Source organism: Danio rerio, chromosome 14 (genome assembly GCF_049306965.1).
Source record: "Danio rerio strain Tuebingen ecotype United States chromosome 14, GRCz12tu, whole genome shotgun sequence".
Taxonomy (NCBI): domain Eukaryota; kingdom Metazoa; phylum Chordata; class Actinopteri; order Cypriniformes; family Danionidae; genus Danio; species Danio rerio.
Genome location: NC_133189.1, coordinates 16,709,043 through 16,726,597, shown reverse-complemented (window position 1 = coordinate 16,726,597; position 17,555 = coordinate 16,709,043). Strand labels below are relative to the sequence as shown.

General features: G+C 35.1%; 1 protein-coding gene across 4 annotated transcripts in view; it reads right to left on the bottom strand.

Moving 5' to 3' along the window:
* nlgn3a (neuroligin 3a) overlaps nucleotides 1-17,555 on the bottom strand; it is a 310,046-nt gene that overhangs the window by 85,144 nt on the left and 207,347 nt on the right. For all 4 annotated transcript variants that reach the window (XM_005157199.5, XM_021481038.2, XM_005157201.5 and 1 more), the window contains 1 exon segment: nucleotides 13,001-13,186. In XM_005157199.5, coding sequence (XP_005157256.1) covers nucleotides 13,001-13,186 — 186 coding nt within the window.

The following is a 17,555-nucleotide window of genomic DNA, read 5'->3' as shown; positions in this document are numbered from 1 at the left end:
AGTTGAAGTCAAAATTATTAGCCCCCCTGTATTATAAGCGCCCCTGTTTATTTTTTTCCCCAATTTCTGTTTAATGGAGGGAAGATTGTTTCAGCACATTTCTAAGCATAACAATTTTAAAAACTTATTTCTAATAACAGATTTTTTTTGTCTTTGTCATAATGACAGTAAATAATATTTTACTTGATATTTTTCAAGACACTTCTATACAGCTTAAAGTGACATTTAAAGGCTTAACTAGGTTAATTAGGTGAACTAGGCAGGTTAGGGTAATTAGGCAAGTTATTGTATGATGATGGTTTGTTCTGTAGACTATCGGAAAAAAAATTGCTTAAAGCGGCTAATAATTTTGTCCCAAAAATGTTTTAAAAAAAATTAATAACTACTTATATTCTACCCGCAATTAAACAAATAAGACTTTCTCCAGAAGAAAAAATATTATCAGACATACTGTAAAAATGTCATTGCTCTGTTAAACATCATTTGGAAAATATTTAAAAAAGAAAATAAATATCAAAAGGGGGCTAATAATTCTGACTTCAACTGTATAACTGCATACTTTGCAGAGAGACACAGAGGCTGCAACTTTAAAGGTCTGATAGCTTTTGAAAGAGGACCATTAAGCTGTCTTTAGTTATAAATGTAAAACTACATCCACAATTGCCATCGGCTCTTTCAATACAGACAACAGTGATGGTGTTAAAGACTCATCTGTCCATTTTCTGGTCTCAAATATGACATTTACTTGCCAGTGCATTGCAGCTATGCTGGCCAGTGATTCAAGATGGTTATGATGTTCCACATTCAACAATAACATATTGCTACTGCTGTTTTTAAAATGGAATCTGTAGATTTGATTTCAGAGGGAATGCAACTGAACGGATACTGCCAGATTTCTGTCATTTCCAAAGGTCAAATGTGATCAGTGAATTTACAGAGAGGCTCTTGATGCACATGTTTTAGCCTGTTTTTCTGACATTTTGCAGAATGTGGCTGTGCTCACAGCTTCTTCAAATGGGGTCACACAAATATAAGAAATAGAAAAAACACACTTCTTTCAAAACAGCTTGACCATTGTATAAGGAATATTGAACCGTCAGTGTGTTTGCCTGCTTATATTTGTGTTCAATTGTTTTTTTAAGCCTGAAAACTTGTTCAAATAAATGAACCATGGAATTAATGAATAATAACAACAATAATAATTTAGCTCAGATGAAAACTAGGGACAAAACTGTTTTAAAAAAATTTGCGGGAGCCAAAACTTTGGACATATACAGGCCTTATAAAGACTCTAAATGCTTTGAAAATGAAATGGTTTAAAATGACTTAAAAGTCATTTAAGTATTAGTCTCACATAGCTGACGTCTGAGGCTGAGACTATATAAGAGTTTTAACATAACAGTGATTTGTTGATTACGCTGTCAATTTGAAAAGGCAGTCCATTTGTAAATCGGCCTCAGTGGGGCAGACTGGTGGCGATGGAAAGAATAATTACAAACTGTTATCGACTCACCCCCACAGACATTACTTTTGGTGACATCCAAATGAAATTGAGTCAGGTTTTGGCAAGCCATTTAGCTGACTCTGATTAAAAGTGCAACTTATTGCATCTGAACTTTACAACATACTGTATGCAGTGCTTACTGAGAATTTATAAAAAAAACTGGCCAAACAAATTCATTCATTCATTTTCTTGTCGGCTTAGTCCCTTTATTAATCTGGGGTCGCCACATCGGAATGAACCGCCAACTTATCCAGCAAGTTTTTACACAGCGGATGCCCTTCCAGCCGCAACCCATCTCTGGGAAACATCCACACATACACACACTCATACACTATGGACAATTTAGCCTACCCAATTCACCTGTACCGCATTTCTTTGGACTGTGGGGGAAACCGGAGTACCCGGAAGAAACCCACGCGAACGCAGGGAGAACATGCAAACTCCACACAGAAACACCAACTGAGCCGAGGATCAAACCAGCGACCAAGCAACCTTTTTGCTGTGAGGCGAACGTGCTACCCACTGCGCCACTGCGTCGCCTGCCAGACAGATCATTGCTTCCAATAATCTTTGAACAAAAGTAAGTAGTTGTACTTTAATTGATTACATAAATAAATAAATACGACTTGGTTTGAGTTTGGTTTGAGTATCTTAGCATGCTTAGGTGTTATTCACCCAAAAAAACTAAGTTATTAAGTTATTTATTACTCACTCTCATGTCATTCCAAACTTTTCACAGCTTCATTTGTCTTCAGAATAAAGTAAAATATTTTAGAATGAAATCCAAGAGCTCCTCTATGTTCCAGAGAGATCAACAGCTTATTCACGTTTTCATTATTTTTTACGGCTTAGTCCCTTTATTAATCAGGGATGGCCACAGCCAAATGAACCACCAACTTACCCAGCATGTGTTTAATGCAACGGATGCCCTTCCAGCTGCAACCCATCACTGGGAAAGACCCATACACTCTCATTTACACATATACACTATGGACAATTGAGCTTACCCAATTCATCTATAGCACGTCTTTGGACTTGTGGGGGAAACCGGAGCACCCGAAGGAAACCAACACGAACATGCAAACTCCACACAAAAATGCCAATTGACCCAGCCAACGTTCGAACCAGCAACCTTCTCAGCGCTACCCACTGCCATCTTTATAAATGTGGTTATAAGTCAATAACAAAGCATTTCTAGCTGCAGTTTTAAACAGCTTACCAACGTTTATTAATGTAGAGTTAATGCTTAACAAATTATGAGTTCACTAGATGCTGATGCTTAATAAATGATTCATAGTGTGTTATTATAAAGTGTTACAAAATAATCTTTTATTATTTTTTTTATTTTTTTAAGATATTATGGTTTGTCTGACTGTCCTTATGTTATTTTCTTCCTCAGGTAATGATAAACAGTTTAGTCAAAAAATATATTTCTTGGTTGAAGTGATAATAATATGACTTACATTAGTCTGTTAAATTGTCCATTAATGCTGAAAAGTACATACTGTAGGGATTTTGGAGCACAATTTGCTGCCTTCAAAGAAGACACCTTTTCCAGAGAAGCCCATGCATAAGTCAACAAGACAGTGCAAAACCACATTCTGTATACATTAGTCCTGGCTGCAAAGGAAGAGGACACAGTTACATGACTGGCCTGCCTACAATCCTGACCAAACTCTAATAGAAAATGTGTGGCATAAAATGTGACAATGAAGACCTAGTATCGTTGCCCACCTTTAGACTTGTTTGCAGGATGAATGTGACAAAATTACACCTGAAACACTTTATCACTCGGTGTCTTCAGTCGCTAAATGTGTTGTGAAAAGGAATGGCAACATTACAAAATGGTAAAACCTTTACTGTTCCAATCCAACTTGTTTTTAAATGTGTTGCAAGAACCAACAATGTAACATGTGTTTTAAAACAAACAAACAAACAAACAAACAAAAAAACAAACAAAGACTTTAAATAACTTAGAAATCCCTATTTTCCCTTTTTTGTATTATATTTTTCTATACTGTCTTAACTTTATTTTTATTTGGGGTTGTACAAATAAATAAGTACAAATAAATAAGTTAAAGTCGGAACTTTACAACCTCATGTTCAACTTTTCAGATTATGTTAGTGTGCTAGAGTATGCTACTTGTGTTCAACTGGATATTATGAATTCGAGTTGAAAGGGATACACAATTAATGTAAATGAGCAGTTGTTGAATACAGTAACATTCGTTCACTCTGTTGATTCACTAATTCTGATGTACATCGGTTCATCACTGTCTTTGTTTAGACATTCTTTTTAATTCATTTGACTCGAGTGTCTTTTTATTCATGCAGTTTTGTAGCTTCAAGTGTTAATGCTTGAAAGTCGTGCATCACATCACAAAACTGCCAACACCGATATCATCCAGCTAATAAAACGAACACAATTTAAGTGTGTATATTTATGGTCCTCAATAACCCAAAAGTCTTCATAAAAATGAGAACTGACATGGGTAGATGGAATCCTCCAACATAGACCCTCACAAGTCCCCTTTAATGTATGAGACATTCCATTAAAAGGGAAGCATGTCCTCATGAGCAGAGCTTTTAGGCTGATTAGTTACAGGAATAGAAAAAAGGACTCCCAAATGACCTTCAGTAACACTGCTGGTAGCCCTCCAACATTCTTCCAATACACACCCACAGCCAAAGCTCCGGTTGTTTAATATTCCAGCAGCAGCAGCTCATGAAGCCATCTCTCATTTGACATCATAATTATTATTAGGAGAGAGAAAGGAAAAGGCAAATCTGCATTTACAATTAGAGCCATCCTTATGCCAAATAGATAATAACACGTGAGATTGGGTAATGTCCTTGATTTGAAACTCCTTATTCTCTCTGTCATTCTCTTTCCCTCTTGTTTGCTCTCCCTCCCCAAGTGCTGAGGTTAGAAAGACAGGCAAAGAAAAGCTGTAGCCAGTGTCTGGAAAGGGCACCAACAGAACATGCAGATTCTTTTGACAGGATGCTTGTGAATGATGTGATTGCCAAGATGCAGCACTGCAAATTCCTGGATCTGCACTCTTTGCTAGTCTTGCAATAATGTTAATTTTGACAATCACAGACAGATTGATGTTAGACAACACTACTCCCACACCTAAAATGATCCTAAATTATACTAAAATCAAATAGTTTACTGTGATTGGAGTTTGCATTTTCTGTCTGTGTTTTTATGAGTTTCCTAAGGGGATGGTTTAATTTTTCAAAAAAACAGAAAACATGCAACATAGGTCAATTGGACACAATAAATTGTCTGTAGGTGTGAAATAAAGTTGTATATAATGCATGTGATGCTATAGGATAAATTTTAGCAGCTCTGTGACACTGTAGATTTAAAAGCCTCATGGAATACCTTGAAATGTGTATGTTTATTCAATGATTCATGTAAACTCAATTTGGCATGAAACTCCGGCAACTTATCCAGCATATGTTTTACGCAGCGGATGACCTTCCAACTGCAACCCATTACTAGGAAACATCCATACACACTCATTCAGACACATACACTATAGACAATTTAGCTTACCCGCTTCACCTATAGTGCATGTCTTTAAACTTGTGGGAGCACCCGTAGGAAATCCATGCAAAAATGCCAACTGACCCAGCTGAGGCTCTGAATCAGCGACCTTCTTGGTGTGAGGCGATCATGCTACCCACTGCGCCACCTTGACGCCCGCTCAGCCAATAATGTTCTCTTCATAGCACAACTGTACCAGCTCAGGTGCATCACTTCCATGACAACTTATAATAATGATACTGAGTGTGACTGGCCACTTTTTCTCCACCTTGAAATACAGTTTTCTGTGTAATCCAAATGGGTTGAATATTTTTTGTAGTTCATGTTGACTAATAATTATGATTGCTTTGTGCTGTCTCTGGGCTAAAGCAAACCACACCCATGTGCTGTAGTGGTTCACCTGAAATTAACATGAAAGCAGACTTTATTCACTCCAAAGAAAATCATATTTACATTATCTGTATTGCTATACAAGTACTATGCATTCATTCATTCGTTTTCTTTTTGGCTTAGTTCAATTATTATATTGGGGTTGCGACATCGAAATGAACCGCCAACTTATCCAGCACATGTTTTACGCAGTGGATACCCTTCCAGCAGCAACCCACTGGGAAACATCCATGCACACTCATTCACACACATACACTATGGCCAAATTAGCCTTGCCAATTCACCTATCCCGCATGTGTTTGGACTGTGGGAGAAAATGGAACCAGAGGAAACCAACGCAAACACAGGGAGAACATGCAAACTCCACACAGAAATGCCAACTGACCCAGCTGAGGCTCAAACCAGCAACCTTCTTGCTGTGAGGTGATTGTGCTACCCACTGGCTGCGGTTACGCCCACAAGTCCTATTCACCCAATCAAAATGGAAGCTGTGTGTAACAGATTTAATTTTTAATCTCCTAGTTTCCTGTCTGCTGACTTTGTATGTGTGTAATGTATTTTGGGGCTTGGGGTTTGCTGTAGAGAAATGCTGTGCAAAGCGGATTTCAAAGCGACTAATAGGAAGTTCAGATCAGCACAGTTTTGGCTACTGTTTATTATTTTCTTTCATTTGCAAATGTTTTTAACATGGATAAAGAAATTATTTCAGTAACAACAATGGCTCCTTAAAGGTACTGGACATATCAAATGCAAGAAAGCATTTAATTGATCAGAACATTTAATGAGAAAATAAAGGTGACAAAAAACAAACAAATTTATTTTGACAAATGACAGACCTAATTTTTTTTAACGTTTATATCTTCTAAATGTGTATTTAGATACGGTTTTGGTGCACACTATAGTACATATCACTTTAAGACTAACATATTGATACTAACATCTAAAAAGCTTAATTTGGATTTCTACAGGGACTTTGAGCATTTTTAAGAAAGGATGGTTGTTGCAGGTCTAAACTAGGGATGTTTAGACTTGCTACTGGAAGACAGCAACTACAGAGAGTCATCCTTTAAAGTTTTGCTCAAATTGGAGCTGTCTGTTCAGTAAAAAAAAAAAAACACTTCTAAAACACCTGTCTATCCTGAAGATCTTGTTAAGGATTTATTTGATTAGAGCTGCAGCTGAAATGGGCCCATCCAGGAACAGTACAGTTTAGACATCCATGGTAAATCTTTACCACTAATATTGGTTCAGGATTTGGACCAAACTTTCAAATCAGAAAGTGTAGACTCACTGATAATGTTTTGCAGGGTCTAGGAAAAATTATGATGTCTTTTAAAATGCAATCTATCTAATTGAGTGCATCTATTGTGAACTGTATTGTGCTAAACTCTTTACTTGTGCAGTTCACGTTATGCTAAACTGCAGAATCGGGTAGAGGGTGAGGTTCATTTGATCGTTTCATACACAGAAATGTAAATCAAGACAGCTGTGTATTCTCCTTTTACACAATGCCCCCATTTCCATCAAAGAAGCAAGATACAGTAGGTGATTGCCCTTAAACTTGATGATGGAGGAGGACAGTGGGATGCATCTGCAATCCATCCCATAGCAGGGGGCCTGGCGGGCAAGCTAACTCCTGTGGTGGAGTAGGCTGATAGATGAAGCCCTATTTTCTGGCCTGCCACACGCCCAGACAGGGTGAGCTCCATGTGGGAGCAGCAGGCCCCATAAGATGATGAGCCAGACTGCAAGGAGGAGACAGGTCACAGTGGCCTCATTAACACCACCACAAATACACACACTTGCCAAACAAGCATCACACTCAATCTCACACACTGCACTGAACTGCGAGGACAGAGCTGAAGTGTTTTTTGATCTAAGCTTTTGGTATTTCAGAAGATGGGATTCAGGTAATTGTGTTTTTTTTCTTAGGATGAGGATCAGGTTCAGGGGAAATGTGAATGGCTCTTGCACTATGGGTGGGATTCACCTGCTGAGGGATTTCAGCGTCAGATTGGTCCTGTCCAGCATTTTGGTGATATTCTTTGCTTTAAAAGCTACAGCATCTTTTGCCAGTTCGAAAAATAATAAATTTCCTTGAATTCTGTTTACATTTGCATGCCTTGGAGAACAGTCATGGGACTTTTATGTTATGTAAGACAGACACATAAATGTGTTAAATTGTAGATCTACACTTGGTGCACACATGTGCTTTTACACGCATTTGAAATCAATCAAGATCATCACTGAATTCTTGACTGCTTGGAACTTTTTCTGGGGTGCGTTTTCAAAAACCATCGTTAGCCAACTAAGGTCGCAAGTTCCGTCCCTACAAACATAGTTTGTTGATTTGCCGTTTCCCAAATCATCGGTCCAACGAACATTTGCAAACTGCGTCACAAACTTCTATGCTTGCAACTACAACTCTGTAGCTGTAGTTAGAAACATAGTTACTGGCTGTGTTCTATTCCTAGTAATACCCCTATGCTCTATTTATTTAGAACATTCTAACATTTAAATGTCAAATGATTAAAAAAAGACCTATTATTTAAAAGTGGAATTTATGTTACATCTCAGAAGTTTGTGAAAGCAACAAACATAGCATACATTAATGCTTTTAATTTATAGTAGGTTAATTATTAAATATCTGTACTGTATATGTCATGAGCCTGTTGGTTAGGACATTTCTGCATTAATTTGCATGTCAAATGGTAAAAGTAGACTTTTTCAAAAAATAAGACTATACTAGTACTACTACTACTACTGTTACTACTACTACTAATCATCATCATCATCATCATCATCATTATTATCATTAATATTATTATTAAAGTTTTTCATTTCCTAATAAATAATAAATATTAAATTTTATTTCTTAATAAATCTCCTCATTATTTATCAATTTATATTATTTATATATGATATTAGAATACACGTTAGCTTTTGTAAGTGATTTTATGTTTTAGAATAGAATATGTAATGTTCTTAATAATTTTTGTAAAGGAAACATTATTAATTTTTGTAAAGGAAACAGGGCCTATATATTTTATTTACAAATTTTGCAATTAATATGGAAAACGAGTGCATGTTTTTACCAAAACTAATATTGGACTTTTTTTTTTAAATGAGTGTGCGTGTAAAAAAATTGAATTTGCACAAATAAATGATGGGGCTCTTCTCTAAAGAAGTTGTTACCACCCCATTTAGAGGATCATTATAGGCATTTTTTGTTATAACTAACATGGTTCAAGTGATTGATCTGCGACAGAGAATCTATGGGTTTTGAGAAACACTCGTCACTACATTGTTCTTTTCCCAAATGATGCATCATACTATGATCATTTGGCCACGAGTTAAGTCGTTGTTTTGAAAATGCACCCCTGATCAGCCACACCTTTTATAGTACTTTATTACCCTTTTCTTCATTTGTCTTCAATATACTACGCCTTCCTCCAAACTGTAGTCATGTGTTGCTACCCAGTTTACTTTTTTTATACTACAATCCATATATATATATATATATATATATATATATATATATATATATATATATATATATATATATATATATATATATATATATATATATATATATATAAATATATATATATTATTTTATTTTATTTTTTTTAAGAAGAATTTTGTACAAAAAGAGCAGGCTTAGTTTGCTTAGTTTTGTGCATTTTGTCACAGTTTTAAATGTCAAGCTAATTATCTTGGTAAAATTGTCTTCATAAAATTTCACAGTGTTGTTGCATCTTAAATATAACTAGAATCATTTTAAGTTGGATTTCAGGTTATTTATTGATTGCTATTCAACAAAAACCCTTTACTTAAACCTCAGCCTCATATTTGCAGATTTAAAGTATTTTTTAATCCAAGTTTAAAGTTTGAATCCTCGTCCAACAATCAAATGTGTTGAGGAGGATATTAGCTGTTGGAGTATCCTACTATTTAGGACAGACAGAATGCAAATTAGAATACAGAGATAATTTCTGCTACTAAGCATTGTATAATAATGTCCAAATCAAATATATTTCTTAGTCTTCATTTTGCGCGGAAATTTACTTTTTATAAAACAGCAGATGGATTCTTTAGTACAGCATTCCTTTGAGCCTTGCCATTACCATTTGGTAGGCCACTTTCCCTCGCTGCGATGGCTAAAATCACAGCTTTGAGAACTATTGCAGAGCTAGCTGATTGATATTGGTAGCACTTGCAGTGAGTGCCCCTTTTTGCAATAGCAGGAGTCCTGTTTCAATTTTCAAGGATCCTGATAGTTTATAGAGGCTGTCAGTAAAACCCTGCTTCCCCCAAGACTGCTTTTTTTATCTCATCAAACCAAGTAGAGAATACGCCACTTTTCTGGGGAAACATAAGCATTAGTAACATCCAATTTATTGAGAAAGGAACGAGGCGGATGATGTGACCAAATAATAACATGCTACATGAAGCTTGTCAATATGGAATATGTGAATAGAAAATCCATTTATGGTATAAAAAGCTAATCAATCTCAATCAAAAGTAAATCAAAGCAATTAATAATGGTTGATGAAATCTGCAGAGTGCAAACAATCACACAGAATTATTCATAGCAGGAAGTGGAGTATAGAAATAATCTGATAATAGTCATACAGCAGTGAAAGAAGGAAATAATTTCATCAGCTTTCTTTAGAATAGTGTCCAACTGATTTCCTGATAGAAAATCAGCTGCTTGTATGTCAACATGTCAGGCTTCAAATACATATAGTAGGATTTTAGAGAAATTCAGTCAAATCCTTCCAATTTTATTTCGCTGTCCTCACAACAATACAAACAGGATCCGTATCTTTGTAATATATGTTTTGCTTCTTTAGTTTTTACATATTTATCATTGTGATGTGAGAGTTAACATTAATCTCTTATGTTTTATGATTCAACATGTTCAAGTTCAGCAGTCAATTGGATGTCATGGAAACTCACTAAGCCAATTGATTTTCCTATAATTGTGTCTCACATCTCTGAAACGCCTCCTGAGAATGCGTTTTAGATTTACTTCTAGCGTTGGCTACAATGATATGCTGCAGCTGCTAAAATAATAAATGTAACCTTGCTAAGTCCTGTGAAAATCCGCCGCCTCTTTATGGCTGCATAAATACATAACTGTGCATGTTAATTTGCACACTTTGTTTGTAATTCATAGCCAGATGAATGTTTATCACTGCTGGCATCAATTAAAAGTACTTGGGTGTTTTATGCAGATTCTCAAACAGGCTGTAAACTGACAAACAGCACTGCACATTGTCCATCATGACTTTATAGCACATGCTAGCAATCAAATATAAGCAAAGGCAAAAATATTTTTGTCCATATTTGTTGAGTCAAACCACTTTTTTGACAGATCCTGTGGACAGATTACAAATACAATTTTGACTCATCCCTCAGTTTGCAAATGGCAATGAATGAAAAGAGTAACATCTGGTTTCTGTTGTGAGTCCTGTCGGTGAAATTAGTTTTATTTAAATAGACTGTTAAATCACTCGTCAATGTCCATTTCTGGATTCATTGTGGATTCAAGGTTAATGTGTTTCACTTATTCTTTAATTGTGGCTTCTGAAAGTTTATATTTGATTTTATTCACAATTTAAGTCCAGCAGCTGCAGTGGTAGAGGAGCAAACAACCAGCTCTCTCTTTCATCCTCAATACCATGACTGAGGTGAGACCCTTAAACAAGGCACTGTAACCCAAACTGCTCACCCACTAAAAATTAAATAAATAAATAAATAAATAAATAAAGGTTGCCTGCTTTTCTGTGTGTGTGTGCGTGTGTTCATTTGGATGGGTTAGTTGCAGAGCACAGTTTCCAAGTATGGTACACCATTCTTGGTCATCTGCTATGACTTTCCTTTCGTAGCTATTTCATGTAATAAAGTATTGATAATTTCAAATATTTTTGTCATCAATTTTTTTAAGTCAATGTGATCTGTGACCCTGGACCACAAAGGAATTTTATGTTACACGGCTATAGCCCAAAATACATTGTATCAAAATGATCAAAATTACTCTCAAAATATAAATTTTTCTAATGCCTATTTTTGTTGTTGTTGCTATAATAAGTAAAGTAAGTTTTTTTGTAATTGGTAATATGAATTGCTACAGACTTCATTTTGGCAGTTTTAAAGCCAAGTTATTTTTTAAACCCTTGAGATATACAATTTTTAAATAGTTGTATAATGACCAAATATTCTTTAATTCTTTTCCTTTTCGACTTAGTCCCTATATTAATCAGGGGTCCCCACAGTGGAATGAACCACCAACTTATCCAGCATATGTTATTACGCAGTGGATGCTCTTCTAGCCACAACCCAGCACTGGGGAAACACCCATACATTCTTGCATTCACACACATACAATACGGTCTATTAAGCTTATTTAATTTACCTATACTCCATGTCTTTGAACTGTGGGGGAAACTGAAGCACCAGAAGGAAACCCACACCAACACAGAAAAAACATGCAAACTCCCCACAGAAATACCAACTGACCCAGCCGGGGCTCAAACCAGTGACCGTCTTGCTATGAGGTGACATCGCTACCCACTGCACCACTCTGTCGCCAGCCAAATATTGTCCCATACTAAAAAAATATACATTAATAGAGATTTAATTAATCAGCTTTCAGATGGTTTATGAATCTCAATTAAAAAGGACTTGCATGACTGGTTTTGTCGTCCACGGACCACTGTCACATTTTTTTGACAATTGACAGCTGGTTCACAGCAAGCGCGATAACTATAAATATAGCAAGAAATATTTTCACGTGCACACTGATGAACAATACTGATCTGTTTATTTTTTTGCATTTTTTTGGCATTACTCCATTCATTGTCACAATCAAATGTCTGCAGTGTGCTACTAGTGAGTTTGACCATTGAATCCAGCTCATGTAAAAATTAATCGATCTAATCAAACAGAGAATTTAGCAAACACAGTCAGTGAAGTGGAATAAAAACAAGCTATTTTGCCCATCATTTCAAAAGAGAGAAACCACAGATGCAGAAACTACCACAAAACACATAAGGGACTTTTTTGATATGCTTCAATATGCCAACCTGGCTTTGCTCGCATAAATTCCATGTATTTTAATTATTATTTTCCATGATATAACCAATATTTTCCGAATTATTATCTTTTTTATTACCCTTTTGTCATTTGTAGCTTTAATTGCACAAGCCCTTTCTTTTTCAACAGATTCTGACTGGCCGATGGTGTTTTATCATTTATTTGCAGGGGAAAATAATTCATGAAAAGTCATTCCAACAATACAGTTTCTCTACATCTTTACCATTATTATAGCTGTGGTCTAAATTCTGAAAACTCCATAAAAACATGCAAACTCGGCCTCCTGGTTCAGCCGGGAACCAGCAACCTTCTTACTGTAAGGCAACTGTGCTAACCACTTAGCCATTTTGTTTATAACCCACAGTTCAGTTTTGAATGCAAACATAATTTTTAACAATTGAGTATTGTAATAAATGCCAATTCTTCTAGGGGATAAAAAGTTCACTTACCTTCAGAATGATGAGACAGGGTTAGAAGGCTCACACAAGAGGCACCAATTCCTGATCCAAATACAGTGATGCGATTGGAATCGCCACCGAAATAGCCAATGTTCTCGCTTATCCAACGCAGAGCCTGGATCTGGTCCAAAAGCCCATAATTCCCTTTAGCAGCCTGGTCTCCTGTGCTGAGGAAGCCTGTAACAAAGCAAGCACACATTGCATTTAGAGAAATAGCAGTAACTTAGGGACGTTCTTAAGACGTTCTCTCACTTTTTGCTTGTAGATGATAGATTAAAACTGGCTGCAGACTCATTTTATGGGGGGACATGAGGCATATCTTCAAAATATTACATTTTATTCTACAACCATTCAGAAATTCTACATATTTGTGTTCTTTTAATGGTATTTACTGACATGAGATAAGTAAAGCATGAACATTAAAGAAAGCAGAACAGTATTACCAAATGTTGACAAAATAAGTAATGGTGAACAAATGTTAAATAAAATGAATGAATACTAAACACAAAATAAATATTTTATATAACAAATTCATTGTTCACGATAGCTTGATACATTATTGCTTACAGCTAACTACTGGGACCCTGTAAAATCCTATCGTTTAAACTTCAAATAGTCCTTTCAATTTTACACACTTTTGTGACAGATTGTCTAGCAGGGAATGCAGCAACAAGACTGAAACAATGTAAATCAACGCTTTGCCTCCCAAAAGAGCTATTATTAGTACTGGTGACGACGTAACACATTTTCTGATACACAGAGGCTAGATGTTTTATCTGGATTGCTTTCTGTCTTCACTCCAACACTGGATGGTTAGCTTTGACAACCTGACATCTCTCGAGGGGAAGCCTCAAATTGCAGGGCTGGTGTTAACATGCGTGGCACTGTGTGTTTGTGTGTATGCAATAGAACATGAGAGATTGAAACAGAGAAAGGGAGAGTGGGTGAGAGAGATAAGAGAGGATTCACTAAACATCTGTGTGAATTTACTGTGCAGAGTTTCAGTGCAAACCCCTGTCAGTCAAAAAAAAAAAAAAAAAAAAGAAGCTAACTCAACAATGAAAAGTTGCTGTTAATTTATTTACTCTCAGACCAAGATGGAGGAGACTTTCTTGTTCAATAGAACACACAAGATAATTTTTTAGCTTTTAATACATAAAATGCAGTCAAAAATGCAGACATGAAAAATGCTTAACTGAGATTATACTTCAGATAATAATTTTGTAAAAATAAAATCTTTGTAAAAAATGAACCTATATAAAAATCAAATAAACTGTATACCAATCACATATTTAAAATACAAGGTAATGTTTGGATTTCACAGATATAAAAATATACAGCAGGTAAAATAAATAATAAACACAATTCTACTACTTTATTTTCTTTTTCTGAAACCAATTGAGTTTTGATGTGCTCAATACTTATTTTGTGTTCAAGTGTATACAGTATATACAACATAAATTTCTAAATATTGTAAACATGTCTTTTTACACAAATACATTTTCAACCATTAGATTAAAATATATGTTAATACAGTGCTCAGCATAATTGAGTACACTCTATTTTGAAAATTAATATTTTTTCCATTTCTCAATGAAAAAAGGCAATGCATTTTGGTGATTATATGATTTAATAAACATATATATTTATAAATGTAATATTTTAGTCACCAGACATATTTAGAAATTGAAAGACAATTCAATAAATTCAAGCTAAATATTGCAAAAAAACAAAAACGAAAAAAAAACATAAAAACAAAAAACAAAAACAAATTACAACCTACAAAATTTCAACAAAATATTTCAATTTTTTGCTTCTCTTGATTTTTCCTCTTTTGAAATTTGTATTTAATATTTTTACATATAAATTTGGCTGTAATAGTATTTGGACCGTTATTGTAAGTTAATTTTGTTTGATAAGCTCAAGATTTGGCTTCAGTGCTGACTAATTTAATGTATGCACAAATATAAGATTCTATAGCTTCCTATTAAACATATGAGTTTAAAAAATAGATTTGTGAGGGGTGTATTTACCAATTCAACTATAAAATTTAAATATAAAAATTTATTCAAATATAAAAAGTACAATTATATCTGTTCATATTTAAATGCTGTATGTGGATATATATAACTCATATTAAGCAATGACAAAATGTGCTGAAATAATATTACAAAATGTATATTTAAATGTAATCATAATTTATAAAAATCCCAGTGTAGATCGTTGTTTATGATCAATATAGTCAATAAACTGTAAAAAATAAATCAGTAAAATTTATGGTAAAAAAAACGGCAGCTGTAGTTGCCAGTACTTTACCGTTAAAAAACAGTACAAACCGTAAAAGTAATTTTTCATTTTTATGGTAAATTACAGTATTTTATTAATTTATAGAGGTAATATGTCTGTATTTTGAATGATCAACATATACACATGTCATACATGCCATCTATATTAAGGAAACATACCGTTAACCAGGTTATGGATTTGTACTGTAGCATTTTTACAGATTTTTACCGTTGAAATCATGGCCATGTTTTAAAGTGTAGCATATCATAAGCGTTAAAAGGAATTTGCTTGTGAATAAATATTGTAAACGTGATCTCAATTTAATAGCTGTGTCTAAAAGCTTCAGAACACAAGAAGGCATGTCTGAATCTAAATTTGCATAAAATTCTGTTTGCTGAGCGGCTTTCAAGTTGTTTTTTTTTAAATCAGCATTCAGAGCAGCTGGTTATTATAGCACAACCCTGTGCGAGCAAGTTGGTGGTTGTTGTAAAAAACGAAAGTGGCATATTATAATGTGGGTGAAAGATGAAAATTAATGCATGATCCTACTTTGATTCGACATAACCTGCTGAACATGTTTGTTGCCATTGGTTGGTTGGTGTTTGTCGATGTGGTGTGAACTGATCTTAAAGAGAACACTGTTCCACTATGGATGGAAAGTAATATTTACTATCTTGTCCCCCAAATCCATCTTTTATTATGCTTTCATCAGGAACAAATCAATTAAACAGCATGTAATATATTAGCATATCAAACAAAGCATGTTTTTTGAAATGCTGCTTCCTGTACAGAAGAGCGTGCAAAGATAAAGGAAATAGGTTTATAGAGAGCAGCTTTCCTGAACATCTCAAGGGCATTGGCAGACATTCTGCACTTCATTATGTCACTTTATATTGACGTACAGCCACACGCTGAATTAAATGAGAGTCAGAGCTCATCCTAGCACACAACTAGATGTTTAAAATAGCATTCATTTGACAAAAAATTAATAAATCATTTACAAGTTGTATAGCATATTGAGCAATTTTACAGTAGTTACTGCAATGTAAAATTTCATTTCTAATTTTTTTAAACAAGCACAACTAGCTTGGACTGAACATGATTGTGTTCCAATTGGAGATGTTCATGATAATCTGAAAATGAGTTCCAGAACTATCACAGAATACCAATCAGACCAGCCCACAGGCAATTTTTTTTGTGTGAGTGTGTTTTAATTTGAAATGTGGTAGCCAATGTTTTCACTGAAAAGCAATTAAAATGTTTCCCTTACTGTACATCATAGTTCTATGCAGGGCTGTTGTAGAATTTATAAACCACTGGGGTTAAACTGAGGTTGAACTGAGTCATTATTTTTTGCTTCTGCTTCAACTTGTTATTGTCTGTTACATTACTTCAGTATGTTCATGTTATTTAAGGCCCTCACAAAACGGTATAATTATAAACACATAAAAAACATAGGTCATTTTATGCAAAAAACATAAGCTGATTTACAATATTAGTAGGGCTTAACATCAGTAAGTTGATGAAAAAGATTTTTTGATCATTTTTACAGCTATATTTACTAGTGCTTTTGCAGTTTTTAGATCAGAATAGAACTTTGCAAGACAGTTAAGTTTATTTCTCAAAACAACAATGTGTACAAATAGCAAAATGATAATAATTCCTTATATTTATATAGCAGTTTTCTGGACCCTCAAAGTGCTTTACACATTTTTAGGGGGAATCTCTTCAGTATGCAGTATCTATCTGGATGATGCAATGGTAGCTATATTGCGCCAGGCCACACCCCACACCCCAGCTGATTGGCGTAGAGAGACAAAGTGATGAAGCCAATTATGATATGGGGATGGTTAGGAGGCCACGATGGACAGACCAGTGGTTAAATTTGACTAGGATGCCGGGGTTAAACCCCTACTGTTTTTAAAGGACATCTTGGTATTTTTAACGACCACAGAGAGTCAGGACCTTGATTTAATGTGTTATTCAAAAGACGGTGTTCACTGAGCAGTATAGAGTCCCCGCCAGTATATACTAGGGTGTTAGGACCCACACAGACTAAAGGTTGAGTGCCCCCTGCTGGTCTCACTAACACCACTTCCTGCGGCAACCTAACTTTCCCATGTGGTCATACATCCATGTACTGACCGGGCGCAGCCCTTCTTGGCTTTAGAGGGGCGACCACTTGAGAGCAAGCTGCTGGCCATGGTTTACCGGCAAAAAGCTAGTCTCTTGCTCAAAATCCTTAGTTCATCTCTCAAAA